The sequence below is a fragment of the Neoarius graeffei genome, chromosome 3 (genome assembly GCF_027579695.1).
Source record: "Neoarius graeffei isolate fNeoGra1 chromosome 3, fNeoGra1.pri, whole genome shotgun sequence".
NCBI lineage: Eukaryota > Metazoa > Chordata > Actinopteri > Siluriformes > Ariidae > Neoarius > Neoarius graeffei.
This window is the reverse complement of record NC_083571.1, coordinates 116,363,074-116,383,200: the sequence shown is the minus strand read 5'-3', so window position 1 is coordinate 116,383,200 and position 20,127 is coordinate 116,363,074. Positions and strand designations below refer to the sequence as shown.

The following is a 20,127-nucleotide window of genomic DNA, read 5'->3' as shown; positions in this document are numbered from 1 at the left end:
TGGACAGGAGTCCGTGGAACAGTAAACGAAAATGATAGAAGTATGAGAAATGGCTGGCGAGATAAGAGGAACAGAAAGAATTCATTCAAATGGCTGCTGCACCAGCATTCCGCAAGCCCCGATTCGCCAGGGAGGAGGTGGTGGGCATAATCCTTTGCCTCAGTTCACCAGAATTTGACAAACATAACGCTTACAACTGCACTGCCCTTGGCAGCTCCCAGAAAGGTGAAATTCACGTCAAAGTAATACTCGGTTTAACCAGTAACACACACTGAGAGGATTCACTCACAAGGCCTAAAAGCACAACTTGACTCGCTGTAAATACTCGCCCCTTGTTTATTAGTCCGACTTCTCAAATTTATTCCCGTTTCTTTCACGCTCTTCATCAAAAGTTAACAAATACATTTGTCAATGTCTCGTGTTTCCAGCATTTAAAAAAGAACCAAGTACTGAAAAATGTATGATTCTGCCACCCACTTTTACAAATGACCACCGAGAGCAAAATTAGAACATTTTCACTCACCATCATCTTTGGAGCAGACGGATCCTGCAGTGCTACTTAATGCATCTTCATCATCATCTCCATTTTCTTCCTCTTCTCCTTCTGAAGTGCCCATTGCATCATTAACAGACACAGATGCTTCCTTAATGATGGGAGTCTGGGAGGGTTCCTCAACCTGACTATCAGTTGGACATGTGCTACTTTCACATGTGGAACTCTCAGTGGAACTGTCCTCATCTTCTTTCTCTACCTCCTCCACAGATTCCCGAACATCTGGGTTAGGCACACTAATGATCACCTCTTTCTGAACATTTGAAAACCCTTGAGAAGAAGAATCCTCCTCATTGGCTAGTGTCTGCTCGTCCTCTACAGTAAGCTCAGGTTCGACTGCAAAGACGAGGGGAAATTTGGGCTTCTTGGAGACCACAGGAGGTTTTTTCTTGGGTGTGTTTTGTGGTGTTGTCGCCTCCTTCTCCATACTATCCACCTCCACTTTAGCTTGGGTATGGTTTAAGTCACTTGAAGGGTAGTCAGTCACTTCAGAGGGCATTTCTTCTCCTGATTTTGTCTCAAGTGCTCTCTCTGCTGCTGGGTTTTGGTCTTTGGTGATTACATTCTCTGTTGATGGAGATTTTAATGTTCTGTTTATTTCAGAAGTAAAACAAGACGCCAGGGGCAAAACACTCAGGTGCTCTAACTGTTTAACTTTCTCTGGTGTGCCAGGCTTAGTAGAAATCTGTTCAGTTTCCACCTCTTGAGATTTACTGCTGTCCTCGCTATTCTCTGGTTTGACTGACCGAAGCTGCACGCTTTGGAGGGCAAACTGGGTTATTAGTGGCATGGCAGACTTGGCAAACTCTTCAGAGCGAATGGAAACTGGCCTCCTCTCCGGGTTCACTGGTTTGAGTCTATCTTTAATTCCCTTTAGGCTTGCAGAAGAAGGTATAACTGGAACCAAGGCGGGCAGGGATGGGGGTTGGGGGGGAATATGAGCATTTACAGTTGGAGGAAACAGGGGAGGTGGTGGAGGCAGGGGTGGATGATGAGTGGTGCTAACGGATCCATTATGTAGCATGGTGTGCTCATTCAACACTTCTGGAGGAGGAGGGGGAAACTCTGGAGAGGAATTTATGGAGAGGGCCCTCAAGGATACTTCATGGTGTGGGGTACTGGGTAAAGGAGGAGGAGGAGGAGGTGGAAAGCTTTGGCTTTGGGTGCACATAGGACTGCATGGAGGAAGAGGTGGAGGGAAAGTTTCAGGGGTAAGTGGTGAAAGGGACGCTGATGAATGAGGCAGTGGTGGCGGTAGAGGAGGCATGTTGTTCCTAACAGAATCTGAAGTGTTGGAGGATAAAGATGTTGAAGAAGAGGAGATAGACACAGAGGAGAGCAAGGATGACTTCCTTTCAGGCACACGTGGCTTGGGCTTACAGCCAGAAGGTGACATGGACCTCATGAAAGAGGGAACTGGTGTACCAGCTGTTGGGGTGTTGGACTGACTTGAGTAACCACTTGAAGGGGAGGTTAACCGATGCACCCTATCTGGTGAGGATGTGTTTATCTGAGGCTTTGCTGATGTATTACCCTGAGCAGAGGGAAGGGTTGTCTGAATATCATTGTGGATATGTTGCCCGTTTGTCATGCTACCTGGCTGTCCTCCATTACACACAGAGTTAGTATGTGCTGGTGACCGTGCCTGGTCAGTATGCAGACGAGGGTAATCCATGTAATAGCCCCAAGACTCTCCGTAGTCAGAACGCAGGCTGCTGGTGTCACTGTGTGATGGTGTGACATGGCAGATGGAATAAACATTCACCACCCCTGCAGCTGACACACTGCTACTGCCTGCACTTAAGCTACTCTGGCTCCGAGGCCGCATCCAAGGGTCTTCGTAGTCACTGCAAGGGCTTTGAGATGGTGAGGTCAAAGATCCTTTCCCTTTCAACCCATTCTGCAGTGACTGCTGAAGTGTAGCAATCAGTGACTCGTTAAGAACCGACCCATTGCTGGCATTAACACCACTGTTATTCTTAGGCTTACGCCGCAGCGAGTCTGTACGTGCTGGAGGGAGGGGCGGTTTCTTAGACTTGCGAAGGGAAATAGATCGGGATAATGACTGATCACTGTAAATGCTGCTACGGTCACCTGGCTGGCCTATGCACTCATACATACTATGCCGTGTTGCCCTGCCTGCAATGCTGTGTCCTTTTGGCCGCAGACCCGAGTCCAAATGCATGGAGGTGTAGTAACCATCGTTGTCCATGGAGTAGAGCGAACTGGAGTCTGTACCTTTAGAGGAGCGTTCCAAGCTGTTGTAGAGATGATTGATAGGAGTGGAGCAGCTGGAGGTGAGTGGTCTTCTGGGCAACACATTCTCAGCAGTGTCGTAAATCCACTGCTCATCTGACGATGCTATTCCTGCAGCGATTGTACTGTGGCTGTTTATGCTGCCATCTGACTGACCACCTTCCTGCATGTCTGTCTCAGCACTGGTGGCCACACTGGTGGTGCTTTCTCCGTTGACACTTGATATCCTGAGAGGTCTTGCATGCACTTGTTGCCCTGAGCTAGCTGTAGAGTGAAGGGCAATCACCTCAGATGAACATGACAGTGTTGCTTTGGGAATGAGTGATGTTGAGTATGCTGCATGAGGAGAAACCATACAAGCAGTTCCCCAGTCCGCATATGATCCCCTCACCTCCTGGGATTTTGGGCGGGCTGAAGCGCTAATCCTAGGGGCATTCCTCATGTGAATTGCAGTCTCATCAACTTGGAGCTTTCCAATCTGCCGAGGTGCTGGTACACCACTCTCCTCCGGCCTACATGGAGTACTGCTGTTCAGGAGCTCTGCGTTCAAAGAAACCCGTGCACCCCGTCTTGGCAAGCTGTGGAAGCGCTGGGGATCACCGTTAAACTGAGGAGCCATGACATGCACAGGAGATCCAGGGGAATGGTTGTTCGGAACTGTGGATATATTGGTGGCCGATGTTGACATGCCAGCCATCTGAGCAGCAATTCCTTGGCCTCTCTGAGCTCGGATCCTCCTCACAGATGGTGGAACAATTTTTACCTCCTCGGTCTGGCAGCCAGAATCCCTTGTTTCGGAACACCTCAGCGTAGAACTCATACTACTAGAACGTTCCAGTGTTGAAAACTGTCCAGGAATAAACATGGACTGTGGTCGGAGCTCCCCTCCTCGTCCTTTAGCTGCAGTAGAGCAAAACAGTAATGAGAGACAGACAGACATTCATACTCCAGCTGCTTCCTTCCCCCTTCCTTCACTTTGCCCTTTCCTGACATCTGCTGTCAGTCAGACTGAAGCTTGTCTTTTAAGAGCACTAATTAGTTTGATTAGCTGCACCCACATCTGACATGCTAATAATATCTGTAAACTTTGATTAGAACTCGTAGCCTAGAGGCAGACTACCACAATATTGCCTAGTCTTAAGAGTACGAGTGAATATGGATTTGTCTCGGATCAGAACCAAGATGATGACCATTAAACATGTATGAAGGGGGAAACTCAAATAGCAGCACAGATTTTCTCCCTCTCTCTCTCTTTCACACATAAGACAAAAAATATATACTGTACATAAAAATGTTGTCATGGATAGTAACCCCACCGGTTACTGGAACATAATGGTACATCTGCAAATAAATGGCAAACAAACACTGAAATAGGAATTAAACCAGGTCCACTGTGGATTAAGACCTGGGATCAGGACATTGCTATACCCACAGGTTAGGATGGTTCAAGTAGATACGCACACATGAAAACAAGAAAATTAAATAAAGTATTTTGGCGTTCTCAATGCAGAAAACAGCATGTAGTGGTGTTAAAAGCAGTGACAGTTTCATGTTTATAAATGCATACAAATCTATTTATTCTATCCACATTCACTGGATATGGATCAAGGGCGGCTGGTGCATAAGGGCGATTGGGCGACGCACTGCCAAAACGGAAAAAAAAAAGTTTTTTTTCTTTTTTTAAAACAAACTTCCACCAGCGCTGCTCGAGGCCGTTTTAATCTGTCTCTGGGTACCATTGTCCAAATCAGGGTGGTCTTGCTTCTAGAGTACCGCCCCTTTTGGGGCAGTCACGCTGAAAATCGCCCAAGAGTTCACTGATAGAGTCCCATGTTAATATATATTTTTTCTCCTGACTGACACTTCAATGCAATCTCTATGGGTTCCGGGGGGGCGTGCCCTAACGTGCTTACGTCACTGCGAAACGCGGCAAAGTTGCGTTCGATCCGCTCAGTTTCTGAGGTGAGATGGATGCGGAAAGCAATTCAGTGCGGTCCTTAAAAGAAGTTCCATTTAGTCAGCGATCAAATCGAGCTAAATTGGCAACAAAACAAGCTGGACCCCCCTCGACCAAATCTAAACATAAAACAAATTTCGACAAGGGGGGGAAATCATATACTCGAGGTTTTACTTCAACATGGTCCCAGCGCAAATCCTGGCGAGCTGGCTGCGAGGACGCCTCAGCGGTTTTCTGCTCCCCCTGCTTACTTTTCCACCCTGGAGGGGCTCCACGGACAACACTGCTTGGACGGTCACTGGAGTTTCGGACATGCATCATTTGTCGGAGAAAATAAAAAAACATGAGTCATCAAAGATTCACATGGGCAGCTGCCTGAAATTTTCGGCTTTTGGGAGAGTGAACATCGCTACACAGCCGGATGAGGGCTACAGGCTAGCAGTTCACCGCCACAACGATGAGGTGAGCAAGAACAGGCACATATTAAACCGGCTCATCCAATGCGTGAAATTTTGTGGAGTGTTTGAGTTAGCTCTACGAGGCAAAGACGAAACTGAGGGCTCCAGTCACCATGGTGTTTTTCTGGGTTTGGTTGACTACTGATTTGCTACCTAGGTCAATTTACTTCAGTCCTGTGGACATTTATGGTCCGTGTAGACATAACGGGGGAAAATTGCCCCCCCCGAAAAAAATTCAGGAGCCGCCACTGATATGGATATGAGCAATCACACGCTCTGGTTGGCTACTCTACTACTAGGATATCAGCTCATATACCATGAGTAGAGAAAAACAAAATGGTGGCGTGCATCAAGTCAGATATATCACTTTATCAAGTGAAACAGAAATGGCGGGATCCCTGATTTTTCCAACCGAGGACGAAATTAAAACTCTGCTTGAAAACAAAACCCCCCAAAAAATACCAAAAAAAAAAAAAAAACAGCAATAAAACGTGCACTGAAAGTATTTGATGATAAGGACGTATTTTTTAAAAATTATTTTTCAAGAATTACTATTATTGCATTTTCACAAATTGCTCCTGTCATTTCACCGGTTTGTTTACATTCTAAGCGGAAATGATTTAGTCGGACGTTTTGTATAAAGTTTTTATTTATCGAATTTGCAAAAAATAAAAATGCTGTTTCTCCAAATCCAGTGAATGTGGATAGAATAAAACAGTTATTCCACTCAATCTCACCGTACATGGATTATAGACAACTCGGTGCTAAGCGCCTCGTCGGCTTTCAGCTCATGTACGACTCGATTTCGTGGAATAACTGTTAAATAGAGCACTGACGCTTCTCGTATCTGTTCGTTATACTTAAAACAGTAGATTGTCCACTTGTACATCATTTCTGTTCAACGTACTCGTGTTGTTAAAATGCTAAATAAATGCCAGGAAGCCTTTCCATTTGCTCACTGTCGCCCACTTGTGGGATCTCGGTTGACTAACTCTTCCATCATCACAGAAATGAGGTGGTTTGCCAGACGCATCTGGACAGGGGATCAAACTGAGACTCACATGGGCTCAACTGCACAATGTGGCATTTCAACTTCACTACTGTGACCAAGTATTAGCACTCACACACACACACACACACACACACACACACACACACACACGACTCAAGCTTTACAGCCACGACGCAGTGGAAAGACTGGAAACAGGTTAGATATAAAAGCAGATGCTAAATGCTAAGGTTATGTAAAAAGGAAAATCAGGGATCCAGGAGTTAAGGTTGCACTGCACAGTTCAAAGAGAGTCGGGTGAACACTAACGTTCTAATGAAGAATGCAGACTGTGTAAAAGGAAGAGAGAAAAGCAATTAAGCAAAGCAGTAAAAGCTGCCTGCATGTGATGGGAATGTAATGTAAACAGTACTACATGGAGCTGGACCTGGGAAAAAGGGTAGATGATCAAATCAGGCTATGATTTGATCGTTCTGAAACGGAACAAAAAAAAGAGTGCACATTTGTGAAGATTATGAAGGACTAGCAAGTGTGTGACGCTGGCCTACTGCACTACAGCGTGAAGGCTAGATGATGGCAGGCAAGGCAGGAGCAGCAACGGTGGAAGCTGGCAGAGCCGTATCATACCTAGTTGCTGCTGAACGTTGTCAGGCAAACCTGATATAGTCTTTCTCCGTTTGACCTTCGTGGGCCGACGGGCCAGTGTCTCTGTGTTTATTAGGGAGCGACGGACGCTGGCCTGACGGTCAAACGTCTCCCCTGGAGACCAGGTGAGGAGGGCAGCCGTGGAGAGCAGACAGGCAGTTAGTGACGAGCATGCATTTTTCATGCAGAGTATACATATATGCATAAATAAACGCATACAGTGCATTAAAAAAAAAAAAAAACAGAAGGAAACTAAAACATCGACTATCAAGTGGAGCTAATTTTACAACTTTAAACTGTACACAATGCGAGACCACAATGCGAGACTTCAATACAGGAAAGGAAGCATTTCTTGGAATGGAATGCCACTTGTGAACAAATAATTAACAGCAAAGCTCAGTTCATCTTTTTCTTCTTATTTTTTTTTTGAAAGAAAACAAACAGTAGCAAGAATTAATATCAACTGTTGATCGTTTTCAAAGTTCTGGCTCTCAGCAATCGATGAGTAGTTCAGAGAGACAGAGTTACAGCTCTGCATACTTGTTTTTGATAGCAATTTCTCCAAGCTGGGTAACAATTATACGGCTCTTCTTCATCTTGTGATTCATCACGTGTGAGTGTAGGAAGTTCAGACATTTAATTTGTCATCAGAGAGAGAGAGAGAGAGAGAACACTTTAACGTAAAGTGCTATTGTTATTTAGAGGACTTGCATCATGCACCACTTTCCACAGACGCAGCCTCTGAAATGTTTTCCATCTCTCGGTGAAGTGACCTTTTGAATTAATCACTGAAGAAATTCATAGGCAGCAATTTGTTCAACTCATCACTGCAGTGCTGTACTGCTCATCGAGTGAGCCAGAGAACACCTCAGCGTTTTCATACGGTTCAGACATCCGGCAGCTCTGCGCGTGTGTGTACACATGAACAGGTTAATGCTTGATCTTTGACCTCATTCTAGAGATCAGAAAGAGAACGAGAGCTCTGTGCGGCTGGTAAACAGGGAAACAGAAAGAAATTTATCCAAAGACTCCATACTGTATATTACCAAAGTACTCAGGTGTTAAGATGTTAGTGCATGCAGACACACAACCCACCTGTAGTGCTGACGCTCAGAATACGAGCGCGGCGACTACTATTATCGACACCTTAACGATCTTTTGGCCGTTGCAAAAGTAGAAAAGACTTTCAATATGTAAATTGTGCACGAATAATTACTCAAACTTCCACTGGAAAAAAACAAGTTGATTCCCGATTACTTAGCGTATCAGATCACGTGACACCGTTCCACAATTATCGAGACCCAGATGATTATTTATAAAACAAAAAAAATAAATCGGTATGTGGTATTAAGTTAACAAAACATTTTTTTATTTAAAATGTATTTTCCATAGACTTATATTTCATACAAAATATCTTCTATATAAATATATGGATGTGGGTGTTTATGTAAATGAGGAAGTAATTCTAATGTTTGTAAACAAATGAAGTGATAATGTTTAACCTGCGTCAGAAAATCTTTTTGTTCCACTTTAAGTATTTTCGTAGATCACATTTTGTTCATCATTCGTTGTTGTTTGTAGTTTTGTAGTTTACCAATAAACGTTAACAGGGAATCGACATTGTAACCACATGAAACTCCAGGTCAAAGGTCGCATCTCATTCCTCAAACCAAAATATAAAATGTCTACTGATCTCGTAATATATGGTAGATATTTACAACAAACTAAAAAAAAAAAAAATATATATATATATATATATATATATATATATATATATATATATATATATATATATATACACACACACACACACACACATTTTCTGAATGGAATAGAAAAATCTGAATATTTCAAGCATGTAATTTTTTATATGCTTGGAATTTAATTCTGTTCTAATTCAATTTATTGCAATCGGATTCCAAATACTCTATAAACATTCCATTCTGTTATGAATCACAGCACTTTTATTTTTTTTTTAAAGTACTTCATCTACTTCAACAATGTGACCCAAAGATCGATCCATAACAGTTGTAAATGTCCCTTAATTCTACAGCGTGTCGATGATGGTGGACACCAGTGAAAGTGATCACTATTATCGACACCTCACGTGATTCTCAAATGTGCGTTTAGATACAAAATGGCGACTGTCAGATGAAAGAGTAAGAAACAAAGTAGGTTTCGACGAGGAGATCATGAAATATCAGTGAATTTGATCAGTAAAAACACGTCCATGATCTTTCCACCATGCTCACCTGCGATGATAACGTCCGGGTTTTCCGAAAAATTGATTAATTAACCGATAATAACTGTTGGAACTGACACTTGCCTTTGTAAAATTATTTTTTAATTGGTGAATCTGAAAAGGTGTCGATAATTATGGACAGTCGATAATTGTAGCCGCCGCTCTAATAACTCTGAAATACTGATTTAACTGTAAGATCACTATCCTCGAAAGGAAAGATCACAAACTCGCTGTGGTCTGATCCTTTACCACACGTCACGGTCTCATGCTTATATGCACCGATTACACCGAGGCCACACGGGTAAATAATCCTGATGCCTCTATTTGACAGATAACAGGGTGTGGTTCTTACCTGTGACATTGATGGGGACAATGTCGGTCAGAACGGCCTGAGCTTGTTGCCTCATCTTTTCCTCAGGAGTGGGTAAGGGTGTGAAGCGTGACCCATGCCCGTCCACCTCAGCCCCCTCGGCCTTTAGTGCGGCGTGTGCCCTCATTGCACTGGAGCTCTTGTCCTCGTCTGCAGAGGAGCCAGTCGACTGGAAGAAAAGTAAAAGGATGACGTAAAAGTCAGGTGAAAGCTTTTAGACCACCTGGACTTCTAATGGAGATAAATTACATCATCGAAACTCAGGGAACAAGCACTAGATGGCTCCTGAACGTCATTTTCCTTCTTTGAGCGCTGCCGACCACTTAGCTTCAGCCAGAGGCGCTTTATGGTGCTCCTGACCTTTAGAAGGTCTATGAGTACACAGAGCAGTTTCACAGCCAACTAAACACACAAGTTTGTGAAAACAGACATATAGACACACCGGGGTTGTAGTCGAGTCACTAAACCTCGAGTCTGAGTCCAGTCTCAAGTCCGCAGTGTTCAAGTCCAAGTCATTAAAGATCATCTTGAATCGAGTCCGAGAACAAGTCTCCACCCGCGCCATGTGACGGTGTCTGTTTCAGCGCCATTAACATTAGTTTGTTCCTGAACATGGCGTATGAACAGGTGAATGTGTTTCTCTTTATCAGGGAGTGTGAAGTATTCTGTCAGAGACGGTTGGGAGACGGATGGAAGTGCAGAAGGTGTGTTTATTAATACAAGTGAAGACGGTAAACAATCCAGAATGGCAGGCAAAATCGTAAAACGGTGAAACAGGCGATAGGTCAAGCGACACACAAACAGGCTATCGTAGACTCGGCAGGATCAAAGACGAGAAACAGGAAATCAGGGATCAGGAAACCAAACAAGGAAATAAGGCTCGGTAATGTATCAGCAACGCAACTCAATACTTTGCAAAGTAAGTGTGTTTTCACAGTTTTTATATAGGCCTTGATCCTGTGCAGGTGCGAGTCGTTTACGGCGTGCGCGAGAGTCCGCTTGGTGTGTGCGCTGTCCGGAGCGCGCCCGAGAGTCTATCTGAAGAGGTGTGACACACTTACACAAAATTAGTATAAAAATTAATGTAGATATAAATATCTTATACCAAATGATTATGGCATGTTACAAAAAAATAAAGAAAAAATCCAAGTCCTCGTCTCCAATTTACGAGTCCGAATGCAGTAGGGCTGTAACGATACACCCAACTCACGATTCGATTCGTATCGCGATTTTTGACCCACGATTCGATACGCCCACGATTTTTTTAAAAATGTTTTTTTTAAAGTAGTAAATTTGACTTATTAACATTTACTTACATTAACTATTTAATAACAAATAATTCAGACCACTGCAGAGAACGAGTAATATGTATGCAAAAATGAACAAATGTATATCCAAAGATTGTTTTATTTCTCAAAATAATACTGTTGAGCCGGAAGCTGTTTTTTTTGGTTCTGAAAAAGTCATTTTTCCAAATCGTGTAAATCCGTTACGATTTTTTTTTGGGGGGTGGCTCTCTCACTGTCTCACTCTCATAGGGCCAATGATTTTCTGTGATCGCGGAAAACAGATGGAAATTACGGAATTTTTATAGTGAAACATTGCTCGCGTGTCAAAACGTAACTGCCGCAGAAGGCTTCCGCCCAAGCAGACATGCCTTCAGTGTTGCCAGATATTGCTAACGTTTTCCACCCCAAAATATGTTCAAAACCAGCCAAAAAGCACCTAAACCTGCCCAATCTGGCAACACTGCATGCCTTTCCGGTCAAGTGATTGTGATTGGCTTGTGGCACACCTAGCCAGCCAATGAGCTGCTTGTTTACAGATTCGCTCCCCGCGTCGCAACCAGAATGGCGACCGCTTAAAAGAAATGAATGCTCTGCCAGTGGCGAGTGTGGACGTTGCGTGACTCGCAGAAGATTGTCGCAGGTCGGCAAAAAAACGACTTACTAATAGATATAAAAAATAAAAGTAATTTAAGTAAGTTTAAAATGTAATTTAAATGTAAAGTATTCATAAACTGAAGTTTGGAAGCGCCTCTGTTTTTGGGCTGAGGAGAAGTTTGAAAGGGTGTACCGCGATTCTGCCTTCTTGTATCGCGATACGGATCGTGGCTCTGCGTATCGCGATTTCGATAGGCATATCGTTACAGCCCTAGAATGCAGTTAATGCACAAGTCCGAGTCATCAGCGCTCGAGTCCAAGTTGAGTCACGAGTCCTTAAAATTAGGGCACGAGTCAGATTCGAGTACTACAAGCCTGACACACAGATGCGTGCGCGCACACACACACACGAGGAACCAGGGGAAAAGAGAAAGATTCACTCAGACAGGAAGTGTTCCAGCATGGTGACTCCTGAATCAGAGCACAGCGAGTGAAACTGTTGCAGTGGGATTCGAACTCTCCCAGCAGCGCCTCAAAACCTCCACAACAACGTAAACCACTGGAACGCCGCGCTTGCAAATCAAAACGCAGTTCAGTCTGGCTTTTGCTCGTGATTTCTGAGCACAGTGTTGGATCTTACGCATCCTAAGAATCTAAACCCATCCCTCCCTCCAGCCACTCACTACGGACAGATGGAACAAGTAGAGGTGCAGAAAGATGGACAGCCGTGACCACAGTGAGGCTCGGAGCAATTAAACGCCATGATTAGGAAGGAGTGTGAATAAGTGCTCGAAGAGCCACATCTCAGGGTAGCATACAGAAGACAGGACCACATGTAAAGACCCGGGAGGAAGCGGAAGCCCGGTTCAGGAAAATCAGACAGCGTGTTGTGTAGAATAAACAATGAATAGTCACTCAAAACAGGTTGATAATCTAATCAGGTTTTATAACAGATGTGATTAATGTACACACGGTTGATCTTTCTGGCTCCTCGTCTTCCCAATTAACTTTGCACCCACAGCCAGATTATCTCATTAACAGCCCTGTAAATAAGACTAATGCACTTTCTCTGCTCTGTGCCGAGAGTAACAGGTGTGGTGCGTCTCCAGAGGCCTCACAAAGCAGCAGCGCATGGATGGCAACACTAATAAAGCACAGAGAGAGAGAGAGAGAGAGAGAGAGAGAGAGAGAGAGAGAGAGAGAGAGAACGAGTGCAGGAGGAGGAGAACGAGCTCACTGTAGCACGAGCTACAGATATTCCACTCTCTCTCATTGGCTATTTGTACCTTCATGTGCAGCTCAGTCACACGAAGACAACAATGAACTTTGTGGCACAAGTCTCACACACACACACACACACACACACACACACACACACACACTTCCATGCCAAATGAGGTCTAAACCACAATACATGTCGCGCCATGGGATTTTGGTACCAGATTCTGTGTTTACAGAATGCGTCGACACGGTGTTGAAAAGCGTGCAATATTTTACACCGTTTTCGCTGGCTGATCCAGTAACTAACACACAATCACCTCAACAGCGCCCCCTGTGGGTATCCACATTTAACATCATCCACGACCGTGTTGGACTGACGCTGGTTCTAGACGACTTGAGACAGGGACTCGTTTTAAATGATTACCGTGTAGTTCCTGTCCAGAACCGGAACCGGAAAGTCAACACATCCCGACTGGCATGTTTTCAACGCCGCATGTTCGAAAGAATAAAAACACATTTTATGACCGACCATCTTATATCAACAACAGTTCCAGCTTTGTTGGCATCATTTTGTGTGTTAGAAACAAACCATCAGCGACTAATACGCCGATGTAATCGGCACAGTGCTGAAAACGAACGTGTCACAGTGCCAACCGATCAGTGAGGCATCAAATTAAATTGCCTATAGGTGTTCTGCAAGTCCATAGTAAAAGTAGTGGTCCAAAAATACACTTTAGACATCCGAGCTGAAACATCGTGGACATTTTGAAGGCTCTCTGTACGCACATTTCACATCAGATTTACAGTCACGTCTCTCGGTCCAGTTTCACTCTGGTTTGTATTTCCTGCATACGGATGTTGGCTTGGTGGTGTAATGCAGCAGGTAGAACTCAAAATCCATCATCTGAGCATTCAGGAAGAAAATCCGGTTGACTGACACATATTTCGCAAATACTTTTCTGTTGAACAAATTTTGAAAAAATCCTAATATTTGGCATAAATAAACGACACATCAAGTACTTCAAAATGAAACCATTAAAGCTAGACGGCCTTTCAGATTTTTCACGTGTAGCTCATAAAAAGAATTTTCCCGACACCCAATTATTTTTGTTTAGTGACCGAAACCTACTGAATTCAAATCACAGGCTTCCAATTTTATTAGGGTTTTTTTTCCAAAATAAAACAATTAATGAATTTATCTCCACGTGGCTCTAAATTCTCCGCTATTTTTTCCTGCTTCACCATGACCCAATACAAGATACTACGTCATGCATCACGTGGTGGGCTTTCCCCGTTCACGCAAGGCATTGTGGGATACAAATTTGAAACAGGAGAGAAAAATGGAGGATGTGTGTGAATGAAACGTGAAAGACCGACTACAGTAACGGAAAGAAAGCGAGAAGAAAAGACGTTATGTTCTATACGAAGGAAAGGAAACGCAGGACCAAACTAATAAATATTGGCGCTCAGCGAGCACCTCGGTGTGATCAGCTGTTCGTTTAGCGACAGAATGATGGAACTGTCAGTGCACGCTCAAAGGGAAACCTGTAGATGGCAGTAATGCGACACTGTGGATGCCAGCTGCTGTAAAACCCAAAAGAAGAAGGTAAGCCTGCGCATGCGCACACGGACTTCCTCTGTCTGCTTGACTGCACGAAGCGAGCGATTTCATGCACATTATTTGCTTTAATCCCCTCAAATTAAATAACTTCCCAGCCACAGAATGGCCTGATATTTTGTGAGATATTACAGAAATAAACAGATATCACAATGAGCACATTTCAGACGGAACTAAATTTCACTGATTTTATGAAATCGAAAGGCCGTCTCGCTTTAAAATGTTCAATATTTCATGCCCACAGATTTCTAGCCCCCTGAATGTCACCCAAAAACCACTTTTTTCCCCCCAAAATTGGAGGGGCTGTAGTTCAACAACAAATCGTAAAGACTACAGCCACTACGCTGGACTTTCATCAGAAAAAATAACGGGTGCTTGCAGTTAGTTTAAGCATGATTTTTGGGCCTCCAAACCTGGCCGTGGTGAAGGGTGGACCTAAGCGTCTTTACACCTTTCATGGGTCATTACAGCAATAATGTTTTGCTATAATTGTGATCTCTACCTGTTAGTCTAGAGCCATAGAAAAGATTCTGGATTTATTATTTACTTTAATATTGAACACCGTGAACATGGTGCCAAATTTCATGGCTGCCGTTTTGGGGCTCCAACCCAACTCAGAAACATGGCCAACTCAAACTATTTTCTTTCAAGCAATTGTTCTGCTTTATGGCTGTACCGCTTGGACTCGGACATCGAAACTTGAAAAGAAATTAGACGGAACATACCAGGATGCTAAGATCTACACTGAATATATCCTGGAGGCAACATCTAAACAGCTCTATGGGCATCTACCGCCCATCGCTGATGTCATTCACGAAAGAACACCACGCTTTGCAGGCCGCTGCTGGACGGTGAAGAATGAAATCATGAGTGATGTCCTACCGTGGGATCCCAAACATGGCTGAGCAAACGCTGGAAGACCTCTCAAAACGCATGTTCAGCAGGTATGTGATGATGCTGGATGCTATCCTTCAGACTTGCCTGGGATGATGAATGACTGGAATGGATGGAGGGATCGAGTTATGGAAATCCGTGCAACTCACTCAACCTGATGGATTTGACTGACTGGGTTTGAGCTTTAGATTTGTTCACTTGGTAGGTAAAGGAACATTTATTGGCAAAACGAAGAAAATCCGAGACCAAACGGCATGGGAGAGTCTGGAGATTTTTTTATTTTTGCATGGAATGACCCACTGGATTAAAAGAAGTCATCGTCTAAGTTTCACTGTATCCTCGTCTCATCCCAATGCCATCCATCGATCCATTTTCTACCGCTTATCCGGATCTGGGTCGTGGGGGTAGCAGCCTAAGCAGAGCAGCCCAGACTTCCCTCTCCCTGGCCACCTCCACCAGCACTTCCGGGGGAATACCGAGGCGTTCCCAGGCCAGCCGAGAGATGTAATCTCTCCAGCGTGTCCTGGTTCTGCCCCGGGTCTCATCCGGGTGGGGCATGCCCAGAAAACCTCCAATGGGAGGCATCCTAACAAGGTGTCCGAACCACCTCAGCTGACTCCTTTCGATGTGGAGGAGCAGCGGTTCTACTCCGAGTCTCTCCCGAATGACCAAGCTTCTCCCCCTGTCTCTAAGGGAGAGCCCAGCCACCCTGAGGAGAAAACTCATTTCTACCGCTTGTATCCGCAATCTCATTCTTTCGGTCACTACCCACAGCTCGTGACCATAGGTGAGAGTGGGATCGTAGATGGACTAGTAAATTGAGAGCTTTGCCTTTTGGCTCAGCTCTCTCTTTACCACAACATCTACATCACTGCTGACGCTGCCCCGATCCGTCTGTCCAACTCCTGCTCCCCCTTACCCTCACTCGTGAACAAAACCCTGAGATACTTAAACCTATCCCAATGCAATTCTGATATTCTTGAATTATAAGAATAAAGCCACTGAAGTAGCCGTGTGTTTACCTAAAGATGATCTTTTGCACACGCTCCTCCTGAAGACGTAATTATTTCACTTTTGTTTAGATGATGAATTGGGCGCCAAGAAATGCGAGAACAGATTCATGCGTTCCCATACCTGCGACTCAAGCTGTTCATGACCACCGTTTACCTGTGACTATTCAGTCTTATGATGTTCGGAGATGGTGTTTGCGTGAGCCACAGTGTCTCACCTTATCATCAACCTCATCCTCATCCTCCAGTTGGCTGCTGCGGGAGTGAGCCGAGCCTGAGAAGGTGGGGCCCTGGGAGTAGTACTGGGAACTACGGAAGCCATCCTTCCTCAGCTTATCACAATCTGCAAAACACACACACACACACACACAGATCTGGGTTAGAGCTTAGTGCCTTCCAGTAAAACTTCGAAAGAAACATACTCGGTCATTTACAGCAAAGCAACCTGAAAATGAAAATGTCCAGTCAGCTCCCTCTAGTGGTAAAGAAGCAGAACAGCACTTCTCTAGAAGTTTATAAAGTAAGGAAACGTAGTTTAAAGAGGAACGTCTCACGTCTACCCCAGTGAGCCCGTCTGTGTGGGGGTGTGAGAATCACTCACTGAAGTGTGTCTCGGTTTCATGCTGCTTGCTACAGATGGCAACCCAACGTCCCTTTGGAATGCAGACAAATCTCCTCCAGCACCCTCCCTTATTAACCATGCAGATAAGTGTGTCTACACCAAACACCACGTTCACACTTTCAGACGGCAGAACCCTCCCTGATAATCTGCTCAGTGCTACTGTGTGTGTGTGTGTGTGTGTGTGTGTGTGTGTGTGTGTGTGTGAGATCAGCCTGATACTCTCACAGCTTTGAATATCAGTGCAAATAATGCTATTTTTCCATGAAAGCAACATGGGACGTCTCCTGAGACACTCCGACACTCAGAGACGAAAACATTTAGTCACATGATCTAAAAACTGTTGGGATTTAGAGTACCAGTCAAAAGTTTGGACACGCCTTCAAATTCAATTCTTTATTTTTTATTAATTAAAAGTCATCCTTCATGCGTTAAAGTAATGACGGATGTCGTTTCTCTTTACTTAGTAGTTCGGTTCTTGATATAATATGTACGGATTACTACAGTCGTGGTGTTGAATAGGGCTGTTTACTGTGTTTTTATTATTTACTATTTGATCTCAAACTCATTAAGAAGGCAATAAATTGCACTAATTACCTTTTGACGAGGCACACCTGTTAACTGAAAAGCGTTCCAGGTGACTCCCTCATGAAGCTGGTTAAGAGAATGCCAAGACTTTTATTTACTACATAATTTCATCTCTGTTCCAGATGTTATTTCAGAGTTTTGATGTCTTCAGTATTGTTCTACAATGTAGAAAATACAAAAAAAAAAAAAATCCTATGAATAAGTAGTAGGGGTGTACAAACTTTTGACTGGTACGGTATATAACCTGCTTTTAATTTCAATCGCTTCAAATTCTGACGGTGCAACACGAGTAGAACTTGCCTTAAGTCTATTTTAAGCAGTAGTGTGTGCTTCTGTGTGAGATTTATCAGGATTTATTCTCTCCACATTCACTGGATATGAGCAATCGTGCGCTCTGATTGGCTACTCTACTACTAGGCTATCAGCTCATATTCCGTGAGGAGAGAAAAACAAAATGGCGGAGCGTGTTGCCGAACCAACCGAGGACGAAATAAAAATTCTACTTGGAAACAAAACCCCCCAAAAAACACACACACACAAAAAAAAGCAACAAAATATGGAAAGTAAGTATTTGATAAGACCATATATTTTTTCATTTTTAATTTTCAAGAATTATCACATTTTTCACAAATTGTTCCGGTCATTTCGCTGGTTTGTTTACATTCTAAGCAGAAATGATTTTGTCAGATGTTTTGTATAAAGTTTTTATTTATCAAATTTGCAAAAAGTAATAACAAAAATGCTCTGTTTCTCAAAATCCAGTGAATGTGGATAGAATATATATGTTATTTACCAGCTGGGAGGTCCGTATGGTGAAATACCGTGACCTCGGCCTTGAATACTGACCTCGGCCCAGAGGGCCTCGCTCAGTATTCAAGGCCGAGGTCACGGTATTTCACCATACGGACCGACCTTAAGCTGGTAAATAATATATTTATTTTTTTCTTTACCAAATTCTAACAGAAAACGAGAGCAACCGAAAGGGGAAACCGAGCCGAGCCGCCATTTTGAATCCTCATTCACAGCTGTCATGCAAATGGCTTCCTCCTCGGTATACAAGTGCACTTCCATGGCAGGAAAAAAAAACCCTACATTTTGCCACCTATGTCGTCCCCTATTTATACAAATAGGAGTCATTCAGGATTCAGCCAGGTTTTTGCTCGGTGTTTTTGCTCGACCAAAGTTCTACAGTATTATGACCTTTATATTGCATAAATAAAGCCATATGGTGAAATTTTGAAGAAGAGATTGTACTGGTTTAAAGTTTTTACCTAACGTAATATTATGTATGAGGATAACATGGTCCAAAATGGGCCTCATTAACTAATGAGATCAAACTGTTAGCAACAGTTAGAGGTTTTTAGCTTTCTCCTGAAATGTTTTCTTTTATTTCTTCTTCCTCAGGGTAGTAAAACTCGCTTTCACTGTGAACACTGTCGTTATCGCTATCCATGCTGTAAAATTAATGCGATTCTCCTGAGAAATGCTGGCAAAAATTTATAAGATTTTTGATAATCTTATAAATAAATCTTATTTAAAAAAAAAAAGATAAATGTTGACAAAAAAATGCTACGTTTGTTGTTGTTGTGAACAAGTGAGTCGCCAGAGGTTCGTAATCGGGGTCCGTAACCGGGGTCCATAACTGGGGTCTGTACCGTAGGATACGGACCCACTTGCCAACCAATCAGAGCGCAGGATTTGGACCGCGAAAAAAAAAAAAGTTATTCCACTCAATCTCGTCGTACATGGCTTACAGACAACTATCAGCTCATGTACGACTCAAGTTCATGGAATAACTCAACTGTATATAGTGTTTTTTGGCATCAATTTCACATCTACTGGGTCTCTAACGGCATACAACAAGACTTTTGTGCTCAAATAATATTCTTTGTTCTGAGTGAGCATCAAATTGTGTTAAGTCCAGAATAAAACACTGCAGGTCATCGCACCACCCAGCTGTGGGTTTATTCCTCTTAGATCACAGAAATTTGCCAATGTACATATTTTATATTATATACACTAAGTAACTTTAAAAACGCACATTGATAAAACTTATCTCAAGAAGAAAAGAAATATATCACAATGGAAAAATAACATCGTTCCGCCCGAATAAGTTCCAAATCTGTGCTCAAATCAGAATTTAAGGGAGTTGTACTCAATAACGTACAATATGACTCGGGTAGTCAATGACATGGACGGGCTTTAATTTTCAAACAAATTTTGCATACACTGTACACACACAATCTTGCCTATAAATACCCAGGGGAAATGATGGGAAAATTGTCATTACTGAAGATGCCACGCCTAAGCCAAAATCAACGTGAACAGGCCATCGGGATGTTGCGTGCCGGAAGTACACAGACAGAGGTCGCCTGGCACTTCGGTGTTCATCATTCGACCATTTCCCGTTTGAGTCAGCGTTACAGACAGACAGGGAGCACCAGGGATCGTCCACGCCCTGGTCAGCCTCGAGTCACGACGCCAGTTCAGGATCAGCACATCAGGCTAGCTCACCTCCGTGACAGATTCCTGACACCCTCAGTCACTGCTGCTGAGACCCCTGGACGACACAGACCCAGAATCTCCAGCATGACGGTCCGAACATGGACCAACTGTCACTTTGAATTTTTTTATTGTGAATTAATTCTTGAGTTTGACAATAAATGTCCTTTATCGATGTTTCAAGGTGTGTGTGCATTACATACAATATCATAAATTTCAAATGTATGCATGGATCTAAAGTGATATCGTCACTTTATAGTCAGGCTGTCTGTTGTTGCCCAAATGAGGATGGGTTCCCTTTT

General features: G+C 43.4%; 1 protein-coding gene across 6 annotated transcripts in view; it reads right to left on the bottom strand.

Moving 5' to 3' along the window:
• Positions 1 to 20,127, bottom strand: part of nhsl1b (NHS-like 1b) — a 239,796-nt gene that overhangs the window by 5,694 nt on the left and 213,975 nt on the right. For 4 of the 6 annotated variants that reach the window (XM_060917964.1, XM_060917966.1, XM_060917968.1 and 1 more), the window contains 4 exons: positions 16,335 to 16,459; positions 9,473 to 9,659; positions 6,861 to 6,992; positions 524 to 3,709 (listed from right to left, as the gene is read on the bottom strand). In XM_060917964.1, the coding sequence (XP_060773947.1) occupies positions 524 to 3,709; positions 6,861 to 6,992; positions 9,473 to 9,659; positions 16,335 to 16,459 (3,630 nt within the window). The remainder of the gene's footprint in view (positions 1 to 523; positions 3,710 to 6,860; positions 6,993 to 9,472; positions 9,660 to 16,334; positions 16,460 to 20,127) is intronic. The other 2 variants (XM_060917965.1, XM_060917969.1) reach the window with 1 other exon arrangement.